The following is a 25,977-nucleotide window of genomic DNA, read 5'->3' as shown; positions in this document are numbered from 1 at the left end:
TTGGACATGAAATAATGCTTGATACATGAAACTAGGTTCATTATGCTTAGCCAGTTTTTCAATCAAAAAATAAGCACCTTTAAAGTACTTATTAAGCACTCAAGAATATTTTTAATCAACTTCCAAAAAAAAATCATAATTAGGATTTGTGCAGTAATAAAAATTATTTTTTCTATCGTTTAAAGTACTTAATTTATAAACATAAAATCAGTAAAATTCAAAAAGATTTTCAAAAGCCTGACATAATCATGATAATATAACCAGTTTCTGATAAATAAATATTGTAGAGAAAACTGTGAAAGTCATGCTTTTTTTGTAATTTAGAACAACAATCGATACAACAAAGAATAAAAATCTCTTTTTAGAAGATAGAAAATTAAACACTTTTTACAAACCCCAAATAAAAAAAAGTACCTTTAAGGGCTTTTAAAAAACGTAAATAAAAAATAAGCACCTTAAAGCACTTTTTAAAAACGCTACGCACCGTGTAGGTTACATTAGTATTAAATCAAAGCTTTAGATAAATTGAAATAAAATGTAAAAATCCAAAAAGATGAGGTATACTTTTTACTAAGTATACCTCATCTTTTTGATGAGGAGACTAAAGTGAAAAACCAGTCAAGGATAAAAACCAATAGTTATTGCGATGAAAAAATCACATTAATACATATTCAAGGTAATGAAATTATGCCTCGTACATTAATAATTATAATTTCAATCATCTTAAAGTGAGTAGACTAAATTGAAAAACAAGGTGAATAAAGTAAAAGTCAACTTAATTTGTGCTTTATTTATGTTGTTTTTCACTTTAATAAAATGTAAATATGCTGACACAAATCATTAATAAGAGTTACAACAACTTGTGAAATTTATATTTGACCCTATCTAAGAAAAAAAAAAGAGTGAGAAAAAGTATTTACCTCCATTTGGCAAAGTAGTTGAGCACTTCCAATCTAAATGTTTAAAAAACAATTTTTTTTTAAAATAAAAGAAAGAGAAACAGAAATGCAAGCATATGATAGAATAAATATGATGAAGAAATATGTAATAAGAAATAAAATTAGAAAATAGAGTTGCTCTATAATAAAACACAATTAGAAACATAACTAATAAGAAAGAAATAAAATATTTAAAAAAATGAAAATCAAACTTCTTAACATGGACTTGGCTTTCCCAATCTATAAACAAATTTAGAAAATTGTGAGATATGGGCAACAATCTGTTATTGACTTAGAGCTGAAATTAACAAAGAATTGGATGAATTTTAATGAGGTATTCTTATCCAATGAAGTTTCGGAAAGGTATTTAATTTCTTTTTTATTAAACCTATATCTCACATTCAACGTACCTTTTATTAAAATTTGTGTTATGTAATCGTATAATTTTAAATTTATACTTGGCACTAACCATTTATATAGCAAAGTTTTCTTGAAGTCATTTCTAGTAGAATAATTTGAAAATAAACTAAAATTAAACATTTTAAAGAAGTGAATCAATGTCCACTCTTCAGTCCAGGACTGAAATAAATCTCAAGAAAAAGTCTGGTCTAAATTTAGACCTACAGTTAATATTTATTTCCAATTTATTTTAAAAAATTTTCAAAAAAAATATTTTCCTTTTTTTAAAAAAAATGCAACAAAGTTTTTTTATTAAAAGTAAATGAAAAAATTACTACTTTTTCATAATTATTGCTATATCCCCCTCCTAATGAAAGTTAAATTAAATTGTTTTTTTAATTAAATTTTTAGAGCTAAGGAAAAAAATTAATAATGATGAAGTGAAAAATAAGTAGGGATATGAATGACTTCAAAAAAATGTTAGTGGTGTATTTATTTAGTGATTATTGTAAAAATAGACTAATAAAATAATGCAGGCTATTCTTGTGGAAAGTTATATTTTGCAGTCAGTGTGCTTTTTTTTAAAATTTTATATCTGTCGTTGAACAGCAAACCCAGTTTTTGGGATTACAACTACTGTGTTCAACTCCGTAGTCTTGTAATTTTAAACCAGTTAAGAAGACAAAGAAACTCCTGGATCAGTACCCCTAAAGGTATGATTTGTTATGGGAACATGGAGGACTTTGTGACTTGACAGATTTAACGTGCATCAGTCACCATACAGTGAGGTATTTCTGAAAATTCGGCTGAGCAACTATGACTATAAAATGTTATTTAACACTATAAAGTAAAGTGAAGAAACTAAAATGCAAACATACTTTCAGTTTGATTTCATCATCAAACAGATGGCATTGCAACAGAGAGGCAACTTTCAGAAAATGCAGAGAAAATTCTTGAATGTAGTTCTCTAAGCAATCAATGGAAGTCTCTAAAGGACTCTAAAAATAATAAAACTTCATTAAACAAACTGTGGAATAAATGTTAGAAAAATTTAAATGCTACACTAAAACTATAAAAATAATGTTAGTAAATTTACTACACTATTTTATGTCTGCAAAATCATTTGTATTTTAAGCTTTATAGGTACAACTTTTAAACAGAAAATAAACCTTTTTAATTACAAGTGTGCTCATTTAGGGTAAGCTCTAATTTAAAGAGGAATTTCTCATGAATTTATAGAAAATTAGTTTATTGAAGCTGTCAGAAAAAAAAAGTATCTGACAGTTTTTAGAAATTTTATTCATTTAAAAAAAAAACCCTTTAGTTCAGAAATTGTATGTGGATGAGTAATGAAGAAAAATGTTTTAGATGCATATTTGTGAACAATTTCTGGAAATGAAAGCTAGAAATAAGCATAAGCATTAGCTAAAAATTTGTTGGTACTCATGACACTAATTGTTGATGACTTTGAAAGTTTGTCCAAATAAATTAAGTACTCACACTGAAAAATTATCAAAATTAGAAGTTTAGAAAGATCAAAATGCTTCTAAAAGTTATTCTCATTGAGGTGCTAAATAAAAAATATTTCAGATTTTGGCGATGAAACATTATATTAATTGAAAAATAAAACATAGATTGCAACACAAATAAGATAGAAACACTATAAAAACAGTAATAAGATAACACTAACTTCCATAGCTTTCAACTCATCATCATCTAAATATAGACAGCTGGACTCTAAATGTGTTATGATGTTGCCCAAGAGAACTTGTAAATCCATTTGGGTTGATATTTCCTGGTAAAAAAATAACCCATTTTACAAAAATTACTCCTAAGCTTTCTAAAAAATTATGTTTCAAATATTTTCAATAATAAGAACAGTTGAGATATAATCAAAAAAACTGATTCCCAATCAAAGGAGATAATAATGCTGCAAACAATATAATGTTAATAATGAATAATGTTGCAAATAAGAAAAAAACTCTTTACTTGTAACATGAATTTTGCGATTCAAATAGTATTTAATTTCAAGTTACAGTTATAGGTGTCAATAGATTTATAGGTGCTCTGTGGGATTTGGGGTTGCATGCAACAACTTAGTTTTGCTTCAATATTAAAATTAAAAAATGTAAATATAATTCATGAAAAGATAGACAAGTTTTTCATAAAAAATAAAAGTAAAGCAAGTTGCATAAAAAAAATTTCATAAAAAAAAGCATTTAAAAAGTTTAGCTTTTTTAAAGTTTCATTTCTTGAAAGCTAGTCATTCAATTTAACCAAAATTTTGGATTTTACTGTTTAATGTCTCATTTTCTTTTTAACAAAATTATATTTTGTCAAAAAATCAAATAAAATTTTTATAAATCAGTATTTTTTTATCAAATAAAATTGATAAAAAAAAAAAGCACAGAAGCTTCTTAAAAATTATGTTTCAAATATTAATAATAATAAAAACAGTTGAGATATAATCAAAAAAAACTTATTCCTACTCAAAGGAGATAATAATGTTGGAAACATATATTAAAAAAAAAAAAAACATTTTAGTTTAACATTAAGTAGAATTAAAAAAACAGCTTATAATTATAAAATTTACTTTTTGTGATTCAAGCAATATTTAATTTTACATTACATTTATAGGTGCCAACTCTATGGGATTTGAAGTTGTAAACAACTTATTTTTGCTTCAACATCAAAATTAGCACCTGTAGTTGTCGTATGCCATTAAGGAATGAAGGTGTGCTCCTTCCTGTTTTCCAGTAACATTAAGTGGAATTAAAAAAACAACTTTAAAAAAATTATAAAATTTACTTTTTGTGATTCAAACAATATTTAATTTTACATTGCATTTATAGGTGCCAACTCTATGGGATTTGAAGTTGTATACAACTTATTTTCGCTTCAATATCAAAATTAGCACCTGTTGTTGTCGTATGCCATTAAGGCATGAGAGTGAGCTCCTTCTTGTTTTCCAGTGATGCCATCTATGGCTAAGAATTCGACTTCTGCCACATGCATACACCACAGCACGTTTTTACGGGGAAGACTAGTTCACACATCATCCATCTATCCGCTGATCATAATTTTAATTTTGCCCTGAACAGGTCAATCTTTGATCTAGTACCCCCGGAGGAATTGATTTGTTATGGGAACTTGGAAGACTTTGTGATCCCGACAGATTTAGTGTGCACCAGTTACCATTTCGTACACAGGGAGTCTTTGGCCGGCGGAGATCAAAATCACAACCTCTTGGGCATGGTGTCATTGCCCTACCAACCAGGCTATCCCAACCCATTAGTACATGTAAATATAGTTAATAAAAGGATTATCAAGTTTTGCCATAAAAAATTTCTTCATGAAAAAAAGCATCTAAAAAGTTTAGTTTTTTTTTAGTTTCATTTCTTAGAATTTAGTCAATTAATTTCACCAAAATTTTGGATTTTGCTGTTTTATATTGCATACACTTTTCAAAAAAAATTTTTGTGTATAATTTTTTCTTCTTCTTTTTTTTTTTGTAAATAAGCTTCATAAATTTATGCAAAATATTTTTTGCACTAATTTAAAAAACTCATTTAGCTCTAGAAAGATGACATAGTCAAAAATAGAAAATAACATTGAGAGTTCCAGCTAATGAGTGGTTTACTACTGATTGTATATAATTGTACATATTAACTCATAATGTTTACAATAAAATATAAAGCAATAAGATAAAATAGACAAACTTTGAAGAAAAAAAAAATTGAATCAAATGTACTAACTTCAGTAGATATAGATGACTCAGGTTCTGTAGGACTTAGAAGTTGACCTTCAGACTCCTTTAATTTCTTTAATGCTATGGACTTCATTTCATATCGTTGAGTACTATTTAATTTACAGCTGATTCTAACCAGTGCTTGTATGAACATGAAGTTGTAGAGAACTTGAACTATGCACTTAAAATATGCTAAAAAAGATTGAACTCTTTAAAAAAATACTGCTTTTGATAAAGAGGTAATTTTAGTAAGAATATTTGCTTAATTATGATTTCAAACATCAGTATGATCTACCTAAATTACTGTTCAGTTAAAAAAAAGCATTTTCCTATAATATATATATATACATTGACATTGTCAAAAAAAGTAACTGACAACTGATGAAGATTTTATTACCTTTAGATTGTAAAAGCTATAAAAAAAATTAGCCAAATTCCCAAACACTGCATGTAGATGGATATAAAAGAATAACAATGTTCATCGTTTCATAGCATATATGATTGGCTGACAGAATAGAACATTATTCTACTAAGTTCAAATTTAAAATGTCATAATCTGTTTGTTTCTACACAGTTTAAGACTTATTCTTTAAAATTTTTCGGGGGTCTTCAAATTCTGTGTTAATCTGCTTTCTTATCAAAACAAACTATGTTCTTTCAATGCATTCTATTGAAAGTAGAGAAAAAAACATCAGAAATAATCTTGTCGTAAAATAGATTGAAATATCAGAATCTTCAAGTTTGGAGTAATGCGGTTATAACTTGGGTCTGAGCATTACTAAAAAAGGAAGAGGAGTTAATTTAATTTTTCATGTTATAAAAATGAAAGAAAAATCCTAGCAGTATATATGATGTAGCCCAGGGGTTTCCAACTAACATGAGGACGGGGGCTGCAATTAAAATACCAGTCAAATGGCGAGCTGCAACTTTTATCAAAATTTTATATAGGACTCTTTTATGTTTCAAGGAACATTAAATATTACAGTCAGGTTTTTATTAAGTTGTACAAAACAAACATATTGAATTACAAATCAAAATAAGAAGTAAATTTTTAAGCAACACACAGGATTAATTTTGCATTTGAATAAATATTTTCTTGGATTTAAAACTTGAGAAATAAATTTTTTTGCACTGTTGGTATGTTAAATTTCAAAGAAACGAAGAAATTAGGTTTCTTTAAACGAAAGAAAAGTATTTTAAACTCATATAGATTTTTTAAGAAAATTGTTCACAAAAAATGACAATTAATATATTTTAGTTCACGGGCCGCCATTTGGTAACCACTGATGTAGACTAATTGAATAATCTGGCTCAATACAAACAGCAGCCTTCATTTTGCAATGTGCCAGGCTAATGAAAAATCTCCAGTGTTTTATAATCAGCCTGTCATTTTTTATGCTTATTGCAGTGAACCAACATTTCTTTAATCTAATTAAATAATATTATTGATTACTGAATAATTTTATGCATTTATTTATTTCAGACAATTTACAATAGGCCCAGTGCCTATTATAGTAAAGTCTTATTTCAAATAGCCTTACTAAAGGTTTATTGCAATCACCCTAAGCAAAAAGTCTTATTACAGATATATCAGTCAAGTCATTCTTTGCACCTTTCCTAATCTGCTGAAAGAGACATATAGTTATAATAAGACTAAAAAGAATGAAGCAAATTAGAAAATACTGAAAACTTTTTAAATTAGTCTGGTGTTTATTGTTAAATGCCAGTAACATTTGTAAAGACTCAGGTTTTCCAATAAGTGCACAGTGAGTACATAAAAAAAAAATACAAATGATTACCTTTGTCAAAATTCATTGGTAAACTAAGAACAATTTGCAATAGTAAAGCAATTGGATCTCTAAGCAAAAGAGGCACTTCCGTCTGAAAACACGTCAACCTGAAAAAAATATTTAAAAATGAAACTCTTAAATTTCATGCAGATAAAAATTTAAATAATGCTTGGTAATTTATTTATTTTAGATAAGTTTATACAGAAAACTTTAAATATAGAGTAATTAAAAAAAAATGCCTAAGGCCACACATTTGGCCTTCAGATTTTTGTTTCTCCTTACATTTCTTGAGCAATAATCAAGTTTCATTTACGAAATCACCAATCATCTTCCACTGGTTGTATATATTGAACATTCAAACTCAACTCCAGAGACTTTAAGAGTAATAGGTTTTGAGTTAAACCTGTTAATTTATTAAGTTACAAACATCTTTTGCTATTTTATAATCTCCCTGTAATATATATCAAGTTTGGCATTCTATGTGGTAAAAACCTGTTTATTCGAAGACAATAGAAGAAACTGGAGGAGGGGGGGAATGAAAGAAACTAGACAAAATGGAGGAAAAAAATCAATACAATTGTTTGGCAAGTATTTTAAGAATTGCTGAAATTTAATAAATAAAATTTCATATGAAACCATGCAAAGAAGATAAAAATTACATATACAAAATTACATAATTATAAAAAAGGTTTTACTATACTCATTGACATAAAATATTAAAGGATATTTATTCTAATTTTTCCAGAAATTCATCAAATTTATTTTTCTTTTTAATTGTTACTTTTTAGTTTCATATTTCAAAATGATATAATTCATAACTTTGAAATTAATCCTTTTAATTAAACTGGATTGTAATTATAAGATACATAAAAAATTATTTTAATATCTGACTTTTTTTCCCTGTTTTTTTTAAAAGATTTTCTTCTACATGGGTCGAAAAAAGCCTATTTCTTCAGGAGCATTTTTTTCTATGGTTTTTACTGTGATTTTTTTCACCATGGAAGAAACTTGCCATATATGATATATTAAAATTATGAATAAAAATAAACAAATATTGCTTACGAATAATGATCTGATGCCATTTGACCAGTTAAACCATACCACACTTTCATTGCATAATCCATTCCTTGACTTTTGTCTATGGTTTGTGCAAGAAGACTGGAGTGCAGAGACAGTACATTGAAGAGTGGTACTACATGCAAAAGAACATGTTTAACTTAAAATATATCAATAAAATTACAAATAAACTTTTTTTAGGCTGTTATTACAAATTACCAATTAAATTAATTAAAGTAATTACAAACAACTTTTCGAAAATAGGCACAAAAATTTAAATCGACATCATTATGCAATTTCAGTTTTATTTTATTATATAACCAGTATTAAAATATCTGAACAAATTCTTCTATCAATGTTCAACTTCAATTTTGAACCCGATCCAGAAAACAATGGAGCTACTGTATAAAGCATTAGGAGAAATCTGTCGTAGTGAAGGACACTTTTTAGATGGAACTAACCCCCATTCGTGCTACATGGAGAGGAAAACCATGAATACCCCTCACAGTTAGTCTGACAGTAAGGGTATTCTAACCCATGACCACTGAGGATACTGAGGAGCTGGAAGCAGAATTCGAATCGACCAGACGGAGCTGGGAGTGAACCTGGGTCACCTTATTGGGAGGAAAGTACTCTATTCCCTGAGCCACTGCGGCTCATATAATTTTAATTAATATTTCTAAACATACAATTTGTTTAACACAATTTACAATTTCAGTTACAAAAATAAATTAAAATAAAATGGCATTATGCCCTTTAGCAGTCACATCCTGCAAAAGTTCAATTTGACCTGCAGTCCATCTTCATATAGTAACCAATTTCAAACAAGACAGAAACATATTTTCTTGAAAGGTCCAGGAGAATTAAACTCATTTAAATAGTGAAGTTTTTGCAGCTTCCTCTGAAAACGCAACAGATTAGTAGCTATGTTTGAAAAATACCATTAAATAAATTTCAAAATAACAAACTTTAAAAAAAAAGTCAGTCTATTTTTTCAAATAGGCATCAAAATAGCTGCCCGAATATATCAAAATTGTAGCCAAAGACCAAATTTTTTAGTCTAAATTTTATGTACAGTAAGAACATGGGGTGGAAACATACACATTTAATTACCATTTATTTTGAGCATATCAATTACATTTTATAGGTATTTGCAATCACGTAATTTTGAAAACAGAAAATATATAGCTGGATATGTGTAAAAAAAAAACATATTTTAAAGCCACTACTGATAGAAGAAAAAAGAACGAATGATGAAATTAACAAATAAAATTAAACCTCAAAGAGGAAGAATTAAAAGCACTTTATTAAATCATTTAAATCAAAAATAAAATTTTTGGTTTTAAGGTGAAAATAATGTATCATGACATGATCTGGGAAAAGAGAAGAAAAGAAAAAGGAAATATTTTCCAGACTTATTTTCCAGATATTGAAAAAACTTAGAAAACTTAGAAAAACGAGAAAAAAAGGTTGCATAATAGTTGCCTTTGGGTGAAAATAGTTATATTTTCAGCCCCTTTTTTGCAAAAAAGAAATCTCTTCTGGCTCAAAATAGTAGCAACAATTGGCACTTTTGTTGTATGTGCTAACCTATTAACCAAAGCTCATAATATTTCAACAAAAAAAAAATTACAAATTTCAGTTAGTGTTATTTTTAAAGAGAAATTTTGCAGATTCAGTAATTTAATATGATGATAGCCTTTCAATCTGGGTAAAAAAATAAAGAATTTACAAAAATGCCTTATGAAGTTAAAGTTTCAAATACACAAAGATATCATAATTACATATATATTATTTATTGGCAGTAAAAAATTGTGATCAACAATATTAATCTCACCAAAACAAGATTTTTTCTTCCCCATCTCCATTTTTCGTTTCTGGATAAGTTCAACTTCTAAATTAGTTCTGAAATAAAAATAATAAAATGTTTTTTTAAAAGATTGCTTCTGTTAAAACTATGCAATAAAATACAGTCGAACTCGTTTATAACGAGCACAAAGGGACCGTAACATGTACTCGTTAAATCCGAGTGCTCGTAATAAACGGGTCCTTAAGGCAGACGTGCAACCAGAAGAGGGGGGGGGGCTTGGGACGTCAAATGATTGAGTTGACTTAAAATTTAATTAATACTTACTTAAGTACATTAATTAATTTAATTAAATATTTATCTTAATTTAGTGACAACTAACCCCTCCCCCCAAACCAGCAAAATATTTCTAGTTGCGCTGCAGTCTTAAAGGAAAGGAAATATAAACGGAAAGAAAAATAAAGGAAAAGATTCTTACCAAAACATTTATTTTTTTCATTAATCTACGTATTTAAAATAGTTTGTCAGCTTACTTTTAACTCGCGCATTTCATATCATTTTGAAAAAAAGATAAGACAGAAAGACTAGAAAGATGAGAAAAAAGATTGCCAGACAGAAAAATATTGCTCGCTAAAACCGGGTCTTGCTCGTTAAAAGCGACTTCTGTTCCATAGACTTAACATTGATCCAACCAAATATTCTCGTTTCCCTCGTTAAATCCGAGATCGTTATAAACAAGTTCGACTGTATATTAAATTTTCTTATGGTACTCAAACACATTTTACAGATCAATTACAGCAAGTCATCACATTCTTATATAGAATAAAAAGAGTTCATTTTCATAACTCTAAAGCCATTAGCATTTTTCTTAAATCTCAATTAGACAGAAATTAATGATACTAAAAATAAATAAATTTAAAAAAAAAAAACTAATTACCAATAGGCTGGCATACTAAGGGTACTTTCTGAGATATTTTATCTAATATCTCAAAAAGTCTCTTGTTACTTTCTCTATTTTTAAATGTGATAACTTAAAGTTGGTCTGATTTTCTTAAAATTCTGCATAAAGGTTTCTACAGTCAAATTTATTCGTGGCCGCTTTTTTAAATGCTTGTTGATAATAGCAATAGATTATTTAAAGGTTAATAAGTATAATGCATGGCCTATTCTCTAAGTTCATTATTTACAATCATAATAGCAAGCAAAGCTCAAAATTAATAATTTGTAAAAAATTTTAAAAAAATATTCACTCTAAAAAAGGTTTTGACCGATTTTCACCTTTTACAATTAGACTTCTTTTCTTAACACATTGCATGAGGGCAACTTTTCCAAAAAATGTATTACAGCTGTTATAAATTAAAGTTCTCAAAATGTGGTAGGCAATATAGCTACACTAAAGCTACAACTTCCATTTAAAAAAAAAAATTACTATGGGCGATTATAGTACTGATCACACATAATTGAACTATTTATGTATGTTGTCAAAACAAATGGTTAATTTCTTTGAAAAACAGAGCAGAAACGAAGCAGTTTCGCCATCACTTTTTAAACATTTGTATGGATCGCAGAATTTTCAAAAACGTATCTTAATGTGACCTGTTTGCATTGTGTTACAGTTTTAATGTAATAGCACAGTATTTTGGTTCACAATGCATACAAAAATCAAAATTTACACCCCGAAGAACAAGTAAATTAGCTTTGATTACAAACCTTACAATTGAGCACACAAATAAGAAGAGACTGCTGGAATTAGGGGAGGCTGGTGACCGATAAACAGGTAAGGTGGCATTTGTTACGTCTTCCATAATGCCACCCATGTATTTCTTTAGAAGAGTTAAATCTTCCTGTTAACAAAAACATTTATTAGATATATATTATCTACTACATTATTCTTTGTCATAAAACGAAAATGCCATTATTTACAGATTTACATGAAATTTTATAATTGAAAGGTTTGGGGCAATATAAAAACAAGCAATTTTTTATATTATTTGAGGAGAGCATTTTTAATGAAAAACAGCACTCTTTCCATGTAGGTAAAATTATGTTTCTAAACATTGTGTTGTTAACAAGGGAAATTCTGGAATCTTAAAAAGTATCTGAAAACAAAACTTAGGTATAGTTTAATGCAAAAATGCCATCTTAAGACAAATTGTGAACTATTGTCCCAACCCCTTTAATTATTTCACAAAATATTAATCTTAAAATAATTTTAGGAAATTTTCAGTGTATAATGAAAAACATTTAACTAATATTAAGTAACAAACAAATTTGCAGATTTCGAAATTATCTTCTTTGCTTTACATATTAAAAATAAAACATAACTTTTAACATTATGTTTTTATAGCTGAAAAATGTATTTTGCTCATGTTAAATTTTTTTTATAAATTTATATTATGTAAATAAAATAAATTCATCATCTCTAATCTTTCACTCTTAAAATTATGAGTCATTTTCAAACACAAAATCGGAACAGAATGGGAAAACTATTAAATGATAAGTTATAAACTGGAACATATAAAAAATTGATTTAAATTTAAATAAAAACCTTTATTTTTTCTGCACATAAATTTAAATCATAAAGTACAGTGTTAGATAATTTGGTAATAAATAATTTAAAGAATTGCTGTTTTCTTACAGCCTGTACAGAAAAAATCTATAATTACAAAATTTTAAAATAAATTTACATACTTTGTAAAAGAAAAAAATATCATTCAGTTTGAAAGTGTTTAGATTGAATTAACATTCAATTTATTACAAAATTTAACGTAAACATTATAAGTTAACATTAAAAACTAACTTAAGTTCATTATAAAATGCCTTGATTTAAAACATGAAATGTTCCGAATTAACCCTACTTTTGCAACTGGCATAAAGAAAATGATCAAGTTTCATGAATAACAAATTCTTACACTTGAAGATTATATAATTAAAATATATATGCAACGGTATACTACATATTAATAATGATTTTAAATTTATAGAAATTTGGAAAACAAAACAACAAAATTGCAAAAATCAGAAAAACGGATGTATACTGATAAAATTTCATCTAGCAAAAAACAGGAAGCAAGCAAAATAAATTTTGAAAAATAAATAATAGCTCAATAAGGAATTGCATTTTAAAATATGAATTGCATTATACAAAATGTTAAAAATACATAAAGAATATTTAAAAGAAATATACAGAAACCTAATCTGCAATGGAAGTAAATATAACCAAATTATCAAATACAGTTAGAAAAGAATCTAAAGTATCTAACTAATCTAACTTAATATATACTTAAAAACAAAAACCATCTAAAGCCTCTTTATTTTTATACAAATTATGCATTTTATACTTACTTTCGTGAGAGTCTAAGCATTAAAAAAGCACACAAATATCATGCATTATGAATTATAAGACAATTATGAGTTAAATAAGCTAAAAATTTAAGATATTACAAATTATATAGGTTATTCTTTATAAAGCAAAAGTAAAGATTTATAAATTTTAACAAAAAGAAAACATTATGATGGTAAAAGGTTACTAATCTTCTGAACATTTTTAATAAGGTAAAATAGTGCTCTAACTATAAAAAAGGAACCCTATTTTTTAACTTTCTTTATTATACGTTTGATTTGATGATAAAATTAAAAATAGAACAAAATTCGCAACATTCAACATATTGGACAGATTGCCAACAGAAAATACTAAAGCTATTTTTGTACTGAATAAAAATTAGAGAAAACTTCAATTTGATTTAAAATGGCATAGAAATTTATAAAAGGTTGAAACATAATAAAAACTATAAAATTTATTTTTGATAATGTGATTATTATTATTTTTTATAACAGAGGTCACTCAATTTACATGAGTATCACTGTGACACATGTAAACATAATGTGTATAAATTTTAGCACAGGTTTAAGCAAATCAGAAATAATTTTGAATTTAATGATTGAATTTTTAATGATCAAATTATTTCTCCAAAGTTAAAGGATAGTTTAATTATTAAATTTTTTAATTATTAAAATATTTGTTCAATCCACAAATGTTACAAAATCAACAAAAGCTTACTTCTTGTAAATTTAAAAAAAAAATTTCTAAAAAAATTATCTTAATATCTCTATAGCTTATAAATGAGCTGTTTTCAAATGCCTAATGACTATTCGTACATTAATTAATTGCAATATATGAGGTTTACTATGAACATTATTATCTTATTTTTTTTACATTTTTAGCAATGGATATAGAAATATGCAATAAAATTTGCTATTTGCAAAACAAGCTTTTTCACTATGCAAACAATTTATTTTTAAAAATTTGTTTAATTAAACAAAATGATTCCATAAAACATTTTTAAAATCCAGGTAGAATAGTTTTAAAAAAGATAACACACAATTGGAAAAAAAAATTAATATGATTGAATTCTCTAAATGCTTACTTAATGAGATAAATTAAATTTTTATCTCATTAAGTAATCAGAGTAATTTAAATTTATTTCATGTAAAATAAAATAAGGGGAAAAAAGAGTTGGCTAAATTATCTATAAGTAATTAAATAAAGTTTTTATACTTAAATTAACAAACCCAATTTCAGATACTTACTTTCCTTAATAGAAACTAAAACAAGTCAAGCAATGTCATATGAATTTTTATTAATAAAATGCCTTTTTTTGTATAGCATCATTAACCATAGTATAATTATAACATTAAAAAGCACAATAAAGGAATGAAAAAAAGGGAGCACTAGAAGCCTATACTAATAATTCAAAAAAATTTTGAACTAAATAAATTATACAAAACTAATATTTACTTTTGATTTAAAAAGCATTAAAATAAATACTTCGAAAGCATTAAGTTTGATATTTGATTTGATTCAATGGTTTTTGTTTAATTAATATAAATAAATTCACTTGTTTTACATTTCGTTTTCTTATTTTGTTAATATACATTAGAAGTATATGCATTAAATTATAATCTTTAGATTGGTATTAACCATTTTCTTTTATAAATTAAATTTTTTTTTTTTAATTCCCCTTTTCTCTCATTACAATAGTCTTATTCACCTGATCGATAGAAAACAAAATCTATTTTGAGAAAAGATTGACTGTGGGGTGAGAAAAGCAAAGTGAAAAATAAATAAGCATTCAAGCAGTCACATGAGATTAAATCACGTGAATATAAATCATAATGTGTAACTTTTAGATTAAGTAAATACGAAAATCGATGTTTGATATTCAAACCATGCGAATAAGAATCGCGATATTAGCGGATTCTGGAACAGTTCAAAAGTGCGAAAATCTGTCAAGCCAGAAGAATCAAATTGAATTTCTGCCCATTGAAAGAAGAATAATGTGTATGTAAATTCTCATTAATGGGCATCAGCGAATGTTTAAAAATTTGAATTTAAATTGCAGAATCCCATAAAAATTTCGTCAGATTATAAGTTTTTGATTAGCAAAAGTTCGAGCACCAATGGTCTTGAGAAACACGTAATTCCGCAATATTCCCCGAAAAATCATATGTCCTGCTCCTAATATTTAGATTGACCTGGAAGGATAATACAGAAAATCCGGAATTCCGGGGTACCCCCAGAGTACAATCACTCTGATATCAAAAATATATCGATACAATCAAGAAAACATTCTTTTCCTTTCCAACAGCAAACATAATTGAATGACTATAAGGAAAAACAATTTTAAACAATATTAAGATGTATACAAATGAAAATGAAGATTTATGTTCATTTCTGCAAATAAATTAATAATAACTTTTCCAAAAAATTTTGATTATTTTTTTATTATTTTTATGTAATTAAAAATAATTTATTACTTTAGATTATTTTGAAAAAATATTTTGATTATTTTTATGTTATCAAAAAAATTTCTAATATTTCCCCCCCACATGTTTGCACTATATGAATAACAATATAATGCTTCTGAGTGTTTTAAATATTGCAGTCAGTGAGTAAACCAAAAATTAAATAGAATATATACAAATAACTAATACAATCATTTAAAAAAATTATAATACTTTCTTGAAAACTTAAAAATTGCATAGTAATACTAACAATATAAAGAGGAATATGCATCCACTTAAAAAAAATTGATCCATTCAAACAAATGAAAATTTAAGAATTACTTCCATATCATTGAACCATAAAGAGTTATCCATTAAAATAAATATAATTCCTATTTATTTCGTGTTTCTTAAAGTCAGCTATCTTGAATGTAATCTGATAATAATGGAAATGTGAGAAAAAATTCAATAATTTTAACAAAATTATTTAGTGATTTATGAAATGTTAACATAATAAATAGTTTTAACATAAAAAAGACCATTAATATAGAATTTTTATGAGAATTGTTCAACTCAGTAAAAAAAAAGTAAAATATTCCAGCAACCGCCTACTGTGAAAAAGGGGGTTAAAGAGTTTAAAGCTACACAATTTCATGACCAAATGGAATAATCAAGGTACAGTAAACCTCCATAACACCTCCTCGTAACTTTTTTACTTGCCAGATAAGCTGGTAAACATAGATTTGAAGCTGGGTGGTCTTCAAGCGGCCATTGAGGATTGAACACCAGTGCTCCAGAATGACAGCTCAGTGCTTTTAACCATTGAAAAAAATTTCTCTTAATATTCTGCTTCAACTTTTAAGATAGCAAATTTTTAGATCTCAAAAATTTTAAATGCATGCATTTTCCTCTTTAGCATGGTGCAGAAAAATCTTACCTTGCCCTGTAAAAGTGACTGAGGATAAAGAATGTTAAGGTTATCTACAAACATGGCAGAAAACTTGTCTTGCATATTAGAACAAAGTTTTTCGAATCGGTATTTATACCTTTGAAATGTCCATTGTAACTTATGGACAACACCATCAACTTGTTTTGGGGTCAATTTCCCATGAAAGAAGAGCGAGTTTTTCTGCAATGATCAGCAGTTGAAGCAAAAAGAGATGTCTTTGAATCACATACTTTTGTATGCGGGTGAAGAAAATTTGTTAACACTCATAACATACAGGGTATAACTCTTTTTTTAAATTTCTTTTTAAGATTAGTGTAGGTAGTGCAAAAAATGCCTAACATAAAAAGCTTTTGAATGAAATTAAGGTAATTTAAATACAAGGTAAAAGTTTAATTATATAAAAAAATTAATAAAAAAATATTATAGGAAAAATATTTTTTCAGGCAGCAAAACAAAACACACTTTTCTTAATATTTTAAAAGCCTTATCAATTATCTATGAGATTTTATAAGAAGTAAATTTTAAAGCGTCTTGAAATTCTTTGATTATAATATTAATTTGACAAAACCTACTTTATAGAATTAAAAAAAATGGAAAATATACAAACATTGAATATATGGCACATTTTTCTTGGCTGGGAGGATTTACAAAAACCTTACTATTAACATTATCAACAAAAAAAAAAAAATTTCCACTAAAGGGATATTTGCGGAAAACATGGTTTCTGAATAAATTTTGGGCCAGATAATATTTTTACTGTAATGTATTTCCTGTCAGGCAATGTATTGTATTATATAATGTATGTATGTATTTCCCTGTAATATACTTTTTTCAGTAAAATAATTTTTCTGTAATGTAAATTTTTGAAGATCATAATATTAAGAATTAACAGTCATATCACTAAATACATGTTTGAAAAAAAAGAGAGAGTAAAAATAATTTAATGTAAATTGTATGCTCCCAATGACATAGTCAACTAAGTGGAAAATTCATATATTTTTGTACAGTTGAAACCAAATAAAGAATGAATTACAATTTTTATTTATTACCAACATTTGCTTACTATGGCTTTTAATCACTCATATGTAACATATAGTCTAAACTATTCAGAAGTTAAATATTAAGAAGTTTAACCATAACTTTTGTTGAATGCATGCCCAGTTACAATAAAAACATCAATTATTTTTTGTAGATTTTAGACCGTAAAAAATTTATTAAATAAAAACTGCAGATCACAGGCACTCTTCACATTTTCTGACTAGATTGTTTCATAACTTTAAAAGATGAAAAAAAAGCCTATTGGAATGCTTAATATATTAAGGCAACAATAAATTAATAAAGTTTTTGATTCAATTTATTTGCTAAATCATTCATTTAATTTATTATCTTTAATATAAAAAAAGAGTTTACCCTGTATTTGAAATGGTGTAAAGCATCCAAAGAAAAAATAAATGAGACCACTAATTTTTGCATGCCACACTTATTATCTACCAAACAACTGATTTGAAGGCTACAATACACATGCTAAGATGACATGCATAACAAAAATCAATTTTTAACAAATTAATTTGCTTGATTTTTTCTGTCCTGCCGATTAATTTTGTGTTTCAAACAAAATTAATCGATTCCGCAATTATTTAAATGAATCAATGTTTCCCAATTTTCAGAATAAAAAAAATACCACGGAAAAATTAGCAAATAACTAAATATAAATAGGACACGGTGTTGTAATTTAAAAACGGAAACAATAAAATAAGTTTTCTAAAAATACAAACTCATTGATTAAGTTTAACCTTTTAAAGTTATGCTTAATAAAGTTTTAAATAAAAAAGAGAGAACAGAGGAAAAAAAATTCCTCAATATTGAAGGATTTATTTTTTCGTTTTACTTTAGTTGTGTTTTACATTAAAATATACTATAAAAATCTCTTTCTCTGCTGATTGCAGGGTGTTTCTAGGTTTATTAAAAGTCTCTGTGTTTTTTTAAATGTTTAAGTCTTATGTTTGTTCAATACACTTAAAAAAAATCCATTTTTCTGATTATTGCTAAAATCATTCACAAAAACGGAGAAAAATCATATTGATCACAAAAATTATTTCAATGCTAATAAACAAAAACATATGAATCCAAACATAACAGACTATATCTATTAAACAAAGTTAAATCAATCAGAAATGATAAACAAACTTACATCTGACAAGGGAGAGGCTAAAAACTCAGACACTTCAGAAACTAATTCACTCCATGTTGAACCGGGACATTGTATAATAGCAACTCTTTTATCGAAGTTAGGCCTCAGGGGTATGACGGAATTTGCAAGCTGTCGACACAGGGGGCAGTAATATTCACCTTGGTCAACAGCTAAGTTTTGTAAGCGTGATGATAACTGATTTTGACTCTGTAATGAGAAGAAAAAAAATTCAAAAACCATGTAATTAAATGCTAATAGTAGCTTTGAATGAAAACTCTGCTAGGACTGTTGGAAGAACTACTATTTTTTTTTAACAAATTTAATTACACATTTAAACAAATCTATTTTTTCTTTAAATTATAGATAGATAATAAAAATTTAAAAAAAATAATGCACTTATGACTAGCCCTTGAAGTATTGAGTAAGATGTACTAAAATTTCTCTACTAATCAAAAGGACAAGAGAAAAACGGGTTTTTGATTACAGGAAAATCAAAAACTTTAAATTAGGATAAAGCTTTACTTGTTTGTTTCTGCATGTAAATGAACTCATCACACATTGAATAAAATATGGATTCTTTTTTTTTAAAGAATATACATAATAATTAAAAGTTTTTTTTTAATCAAAAGGGTGTAATAACCAATCCTCCTTGTATGAAACTCCTAAGAAAATTTTACCGAAATTTCCTTGCTACAGATTATCAAAATAATACGGCAAAAATGTGCTTTTCTGCCAGTAGTTTAAGATTTGTGAAAAGCCGGGATAACACTTAGGAGCTAACATAATCATGATAGTGGTCTAGAGATTTTCATACTACTGTATCCAGTGGTACTCTGAAAAGTATCATCACAATACAACAACGTCTATTGAAAAGTATTTAAACGTTAAAATTTGGGGTTATAGCCAATTTATTAAAGTAGTGTATTTGAATGATTACATTCAATAATTATCTGGTTCACAGTGATTATGAATAAGCCAATCCCATCTGATCATCAATGTATGAATAACAAAAAATAACTTTCTAAAGAAATCACATGCTAAGAAGATTAATTACTTTATTGCCACTTAATATATTCTCTGCACTAATCAATTAGTATATTTAAAGTTAGGTCCCAAAAATATTGAATCTTAAAAGTGAAAATTTGATCTTTAAATGAAAAGTTATCCAGGGAGTTTATTTTGCATACTACACATTTATAATTTACATGCTGTTACATTTTTAAAGAAATTGGATAAAAACTAAAGAAGTTGTAGAACTCACAATAATAAAAACACCAGTTTAATATTATTCCATCTATCAACATTACAGTAATACAGTAAACGAGCATTTATAGCAGTTATCTATCATGCCATGCACACCTGTGCAATAAACATAATATTTTTATCATTTATTAAAATTTCAGCTTAAACTTTTAAAGAAATTTTCCTAAATGTGCATAATTGTTAAATTATGATATATATATATATATCATAATTTAACATATTACATATATTAACATAATTTAACATATATATATATATATATATATATATATATATATATATATATATATATATATATATATATTTTGACGATTTTGGAATGTAAAGAAACATTGAAGCAAATATGATTGTTATTTTGTATCTGGAATGCAACTTGGTAACAGTACAGTGCAACACAACTACTTAAAAATCAATTTTACTTTGAATAAACAGTCCTACATCACATAAAAATCTATCAAACACAATAAATTTCTAATTCTAAAATGCTGTAATAATAATAATAATAATCTAAAATAAGGATAAGTACCTTCAGAGATACCATGTAAGATTTGTGGCAGTCAATATGCAGGTAATGACCACAGGACTGCACGTGAACTCCGCCTTCCCAACCTATATTTAATGCCATTGGCCAAAATCTCTGAAAATATAAAGATTAAAAGTTAATTTATTTATCAAATAAACGGAACAATACTAGCAGGATGTGTTTTATATAAGAAAGAAATTTAAACTTACTATTTTAAGCTAAAGAAACTTAACAAAATAAAAAATTCTTTTTAAATTTAAAAATATTGAGTCAAGAGACATATGAGAGTCAAGTAAACTTTTATCTGAATATGTTTTGTGATAAGAATGTAATTTTTTCAAAAAACTAATAAAAACTTTTCAGATTAAGTATTGAAAAAAAAATTAAGAAAAATCTTCTATTTCTATTAATATTTTTTAGTGAAATCAAAACTGAAAAAATAATAGTGAAAGTAGGGGTGCAAATCATGTAGCCTAAGAGTCAAGCGGAGCACTTAAGAAGTGAATATGCATCCCCATGCCGTCAAATCAGAAATTAATTAGAAAAATTGCATACTTAACTAGCATAAAGTAAATTTTAGTTTTCCAAACAAACTAATTTTTTAAAAAAAAGACTTGATAATTACAAAATATAAAAGTAGTAATTTCAAGGTGTCAAAAGAATTATATCAGTATTTTTTTATGGAAAATATTTTAGCAAAAACATTTTGATAATAACAGTTCAAGGAGTTACTAAAAAATGAATGATAAGAGCAATTTTAATATTTTAAGAAATAAAATAAATAATTTTTTCATAACACAGAAAACTGAAATCTGTTTTAAGTTCATTTTATTAAAGAAGAAAAAGTAGAAGAAACTTCAAATGCTTATTAACCAAAATTGCGATCAAACCAAAAATTGTTAAAATTACATATCTGATTAGCATTAAGAAATTGTTAATTTTTTAAACTAATTTCAATTAATTTTAGAAAAAAAAACAAGGAAATTATGACTATTATTTCAAAATGTAAATTTAAAGTAATAAGTTCAAAATGTTGAATGAATTAAGTCTTCGAAAAATATTTTAACCAAAAAAATTTTATTTTTGATAATAATAGTTCAAGGATTTACTAAAAAAGTTAAAGGTATGATGAATTTCAGCTCTTTCAGAAATAAAATAAATTATTGGATATTTCCATGATACAAGAAAACTGAAATCTGTTATAAGTTTATTTTACTAAAGAAGAAAAAGTTTCCAAAAAAAAAAAAAAAAAATTGCACCTTTCAATATTACAATAAACAATAATTTTTTAAACAAAGAACATTTTTAAAACCATGAACATTTTAAACGTAAAACAAGAATGCACAACCTATTACTTGCAGGACAACAATGGCTTTGAAACCTTTTGATTTGATCTCCTCTTAATAAATATATATGAAAAATATATAGGAGAAAGTTACATACACATGCATAGGAACATACACACTAATATAACAAGAAAAAAAATTTCTGTGTTAAAGCCTAAAATATATCTAGAGTTAAGAAAAGTATAACATCATACAGCAGAAGATAAAGCGAATAAGCGATGAAAAAATATATATTCACAGTTTGGCGTGCATTATGGATTGTCTCAATTACAAGCCCAGGGATGTTTTCTCCAATATCTCCGCAATGAAATTAATTTTGCATCTAAGGAGGTGGAGTCAAGTGCCAACTCCGGGTGAATGAACAATACATCTATCACATTAATTAGATTAGTATTTTTGGAAACACAATTTGATTACAGAATTGTAGTGAAATTAAATTTTAGGGGTAAATGAGAATTTTTAATTTCAGAATTTTTGTTTCTTATATATCTACAAATGTTTTGTAATCAATTACTTTGAAACCCTGTACCTATATTTGTCCAGATTTATTTATATTAAATACCTTAATTTGTTTTCATTATCTATTTATCTGCACTTGTGGATAGAAAGTAACTATGAATTTACAAGTCCTACATGATAATAGTGAATAGGATACAAGCACAACCTATATTTTCAAATTACAACTTTACATTCAAAACATCGTATTTCCTAGTTTTTGAGGCCCCATTATTTATAAAAGATTGCACATCCTTGATGCAAAACTATCAATGAATATTACTCATTATTTAAACAGTCTAAAGAAAAAATTCTTCACTAAATTTTAAAATTGCCCACATCTTAATTTAAGCAAGTGTACCTAACAACTCAGGGCTCAAAATTAAGATAGTCCATTGCTTCGGAAATCATTAAAATTTGATTTGGACTACCATAAAATTAATGGCCCAAGGAATCAGCAATATAATGGGAAAATGTACAATTTTGATTGTATTTTCTCCAAAAAATATCATATTTTACTATAATTTAAGCATTACACAATTTCTGCCTTGTAATTTTTTATTCAAATTTATATTACTTTTTTTTAAAAAAAACTATGGAGACATGTAAAGGAACCAGTGAAAATGCATACAGACTGGTAATGTTTCTTAGTTACTGGTCTACCAAGTAGTGACTAAGTTCTGAATCTCTACCCCTGCAACCCACTTAAAACTAACACAATTCTGTGTAGTTGAAATGCAGACGTGCCAACCTAGCAAAATTAACATTCAGGAGTTTCCTTAACAAGAATTCAGGAGATTTCAGGAGGGATAAAAAAAGGCGCACGGTATGCAATATTTGACACTTCTAAGGAATTTTAAGTAAAAAATTTATTAAATATAAGAATGCAAGAAATTTTACACACTAATAGAGCACAAATTGTGGAAAAATATTAAATAGAAATAAAATAATTAAACACAGATTTAGAAACAAAATTATATTAGGTAGATACTCTTTATTTAAAAAATAAATACCATTTCCTTAATAAAACATTATTCAAAAACCCTTGACACTGTAATAAAAATGAACAAAAACTTTTAAAAAATAAACAAATTGAAGAACTATTTTATTTTAAAAAACCAATTCAATACTAATGTATAATAATACTAATGTCTGTAAAATAGAGAATCAATTATCCGGAATGCTCGGGACCATCGCCATCCCGGATGACTTAATTTCCCGGTTTTCTGGATCGACCAAAAAGTGTAGTTAATCGATGTTTTATCGAGCCCAAATTACAAGGAAAAAGTGTAAACACATTTTAAAGTAAGAGAGAAAAAAAAAGAGCACTCCTAAATCGAAAAAGGAAAAAAATTGTAGAAAAATAACATATAAAAGAATAAAAAAATTAGCAAGTTTAGACAAGAAAAACAAGCTTAAAAGGAAAACTTATTAATCTAAATAAAAACAACACTTGAAAATTATCGAACCGAAACGATAGTTAAAAAACGGCACTAGCATAAATATTAAAACCTGGATCAAGGCAAAATCAATGAAATTTATAAAAAAAAAAAAAAAAAAAAAAAAAAAACTAATGATAAAATTTAGGAATAAAAATAATTTATTGAGTGCGAAATTTATCAGGAAAAGGAAGAAAAAAAATCAAACGTAGTGGAATCAGAAAAACAAAACTGCAATCTACTTCATAAATTAATTGTATGTTTAAATTAATAAACAATTTTCCTTTTATTTTTTTTAATAAAAACACTACTTTTAATTAAAGCAGGTGCGATTCGACATCAAGAAAAACTTGCGAATGGTACCGCACTTCCAAAGAATCAGAATTTATTCAAAAGGAAAATTTTTTTATTTTTTATTAATCAATGTCAAATAGATAAATATATTTTTCTCATTCCTCTTCTGTTTATTGATATGCATGTGCAATGCATTTTCCCCACCCCCTCGTAAATCAAACAGAACACGAAATCAGCATGCCACTCCTCTGAGTTCGATTGACGGCCTAAAGGAGAAAATAAAGATCTAAAATCTTCAAGGTCGCAGAAGAAATGACGTTTTTCTGGGTAAACGGGGGAAAAAATTCTCCCCTTTGTCACATTTTCCTCTACTCACCTTCAAGGATGAGTCCAATTTCCACTTTTTTTTTTCCATATCGTTTTAGTTCAAAATGGCGGGAGAAACGAGCGAAACTTTTTCCCGGATTATCTGGATACCGCATAAATGATTCTCTACTGTATGCATAAAAAAAGAGTTGCAGATGTAGCTCTTCGCAATTAAGTCTTGCTAAAGTCATCGGTACATGATTTTTTGAAATTGGTTGCATACTTCCGTTTCTACTTAGACATCCTTGGAGAAAAAAAAAATTTTAATATACGAAGACTAAGCGAATAATGGATATCACGTTGCTAGTTTACAAGTTTGTTGCCAACCGTGGTAAAATACGAATTGAAAACTATAAAAACAGAAAGATACAATATCAATTATAACAATCGAGAGTACGAGTTTCCCCACTCCTGTACGCACGGACGTCACTCGATATCGTCATATGACGTCATCGCATTCAACTCCACACGAAGATTCCTACGAATCCCAGTGTAAGGGGGCGGGTGAAGTAGGAGTGTTAAAGAGGGGTAACGTTGAAGAGGAGGGAAAAATAAAGCACGTGCAGCTACGCCTCAGGCAGATGGTAGTTCGATAAGATGGGTTGGAATTCACCCTGAAAGAAAAACAAAACTTCCGCAATCGCGGAAAAATTAGGTAATTTTGAGTTTGGCCGTCGATTGCAGTAAAATTCGGGAGTTTTTTTAATCAATTCCGGAGGGCGGGAGAATAACTCAAAATTCGGGAGACTCCCGCAAAATGCGGGAGAGTTGGCACGTCTGGAAATGAAATTAAACAACAAATTATACTTACATTATCAAAATATCTCATCAAGATATCTAATCGATTTTTAATGGAAGAAGATAAATTTTCTCCCCTTTGTAGCTCTGAAATTTCATTATCATCACAGGGTAATTTTCGATCAGGAACTTCGTGAGAATGACCAACAACTGAAAGAAAATACAAAGATATAGTATGTTTTAATTTACAAGAAATTTTAGGAAGAAAACATTAAATAAAATTTTCTAAATTGAATGTTAATTTAGTAGGACACAACCTGCAGTCAAAAAGCCAAATGCAGTTCTTGACGGGGAATCATGACTACTAGGAAAGACTTAAATAACAAGATGAAGAAATTCTATAAACATTTCTCAAATTAGATCTAATAAATTTTCAAAAGAAAAAAAAACACTACATTAAAATTACAAATTTGTGGAAGTACATAAAAAATATTTTAATTCTTTCCACATCTTGAACCTTTTTTAAATTAAAATTTTCTTTAACCAAAATATACTTAAAGCAAACATAATTCAAAAATGTATTTAAAAATTAAAAGTTTTAAAAAATGTATAAACCCTAAAAAATTTATAAATTTTTTTTTTTTTTTGCTGAAAAGGTTAAAAATTATTGTGCATTTACTTTTAAAATATTAAGTTACACAATAAGTGAGCTAGAATCAACTGATACAAAAATAAAATTCACTGAGGCACCTAAAAGCTCATTTTTATTTTAATGCTTTCTTCCAAAAGGGGTGGTGCACTTTTATGTATAACAAATATGACTTTATTTGATAAACGAAATCTTATTAACA

General features: G+C 26.8%; 1 protein-coding gene across 2 annotated transcripts in view; it reads right to left on the bottom strand.

Moving 5' to 3' along the window:
- The window catches only part of Ubr3 (Ubr3 ubiquitin ligase), an 83,479-nt gene that overhangs the window by 11,196 nt on the left and 46,306 nt on the right, over window positions 1–25,977 (bottom strand). For both annotated transcript variants that reach the window (XM_016061985.5, XM_071186782.2), the window contains exons 24-34: window positions 25,200–25,336; window positions 20,452–20,562; window positions 18,663–18,869; window positions 11,449–11,582; window positions 9,769–9,836; window positions 7,938–8,067; window positions 6,885–6,982; window positions 5,093–5,277; window positions 3,028–3,132; window positions 2,216–2,335; window positions 921–953 (exon numbers count right to left, since the gene is read on the bottom strand). In XM_016061985.5, coding sequence (XP_015917471.2) covers window positions 921–953; window positions 2,216–2,335; window positions 3,028–3,132; window positions 5,093–5,277; window positions 6,885–6,982; window positions 7,938–8,067; window positions 9,769–9,836; window positions 11,449–11,582; window positions 18,663–18,869; window positions 20,452–20,562; window positions 25,200–25,336 — 1,328 coding nt within the window. The remainder of the gene's footprint in view (window positions 1–920; window positions 954–2,215; window positions 2,336–3,027; window positions 3,133–5,092; window positions 5,278–6,884; window positions 6,983–7,937; window positions 8,068–9,768; window positions 9,837–11,448; window positions 11,583–18,662; window positions 18,870–20,451; window positions 20,563–25,199; window positions 25,337–25,977) is intronic.

The sequence above is a fragment of the Parasteatoda tepidariorum genome, chromosome 9 (assembly GCF_982258835.1).
Source record: "Parasteatoda tepidariorum strain Cologne lab strain chromosome 9, Ptep-v5.0, whole genome shotgun sequence".
In the NCBI taxonomy this organism is placed as follows: domain Eukaryota; kingdom Metazoa; phylum Arthropoda; class Arachnida; order Araneae; family Theridiidae; genus Parasteatoda; species Parasteatoda tepidariorum.
Note: the sequence above shows the minus strand (reverse complement) of the source record. Positions and strands in the feature narration are given on the sequence as shown.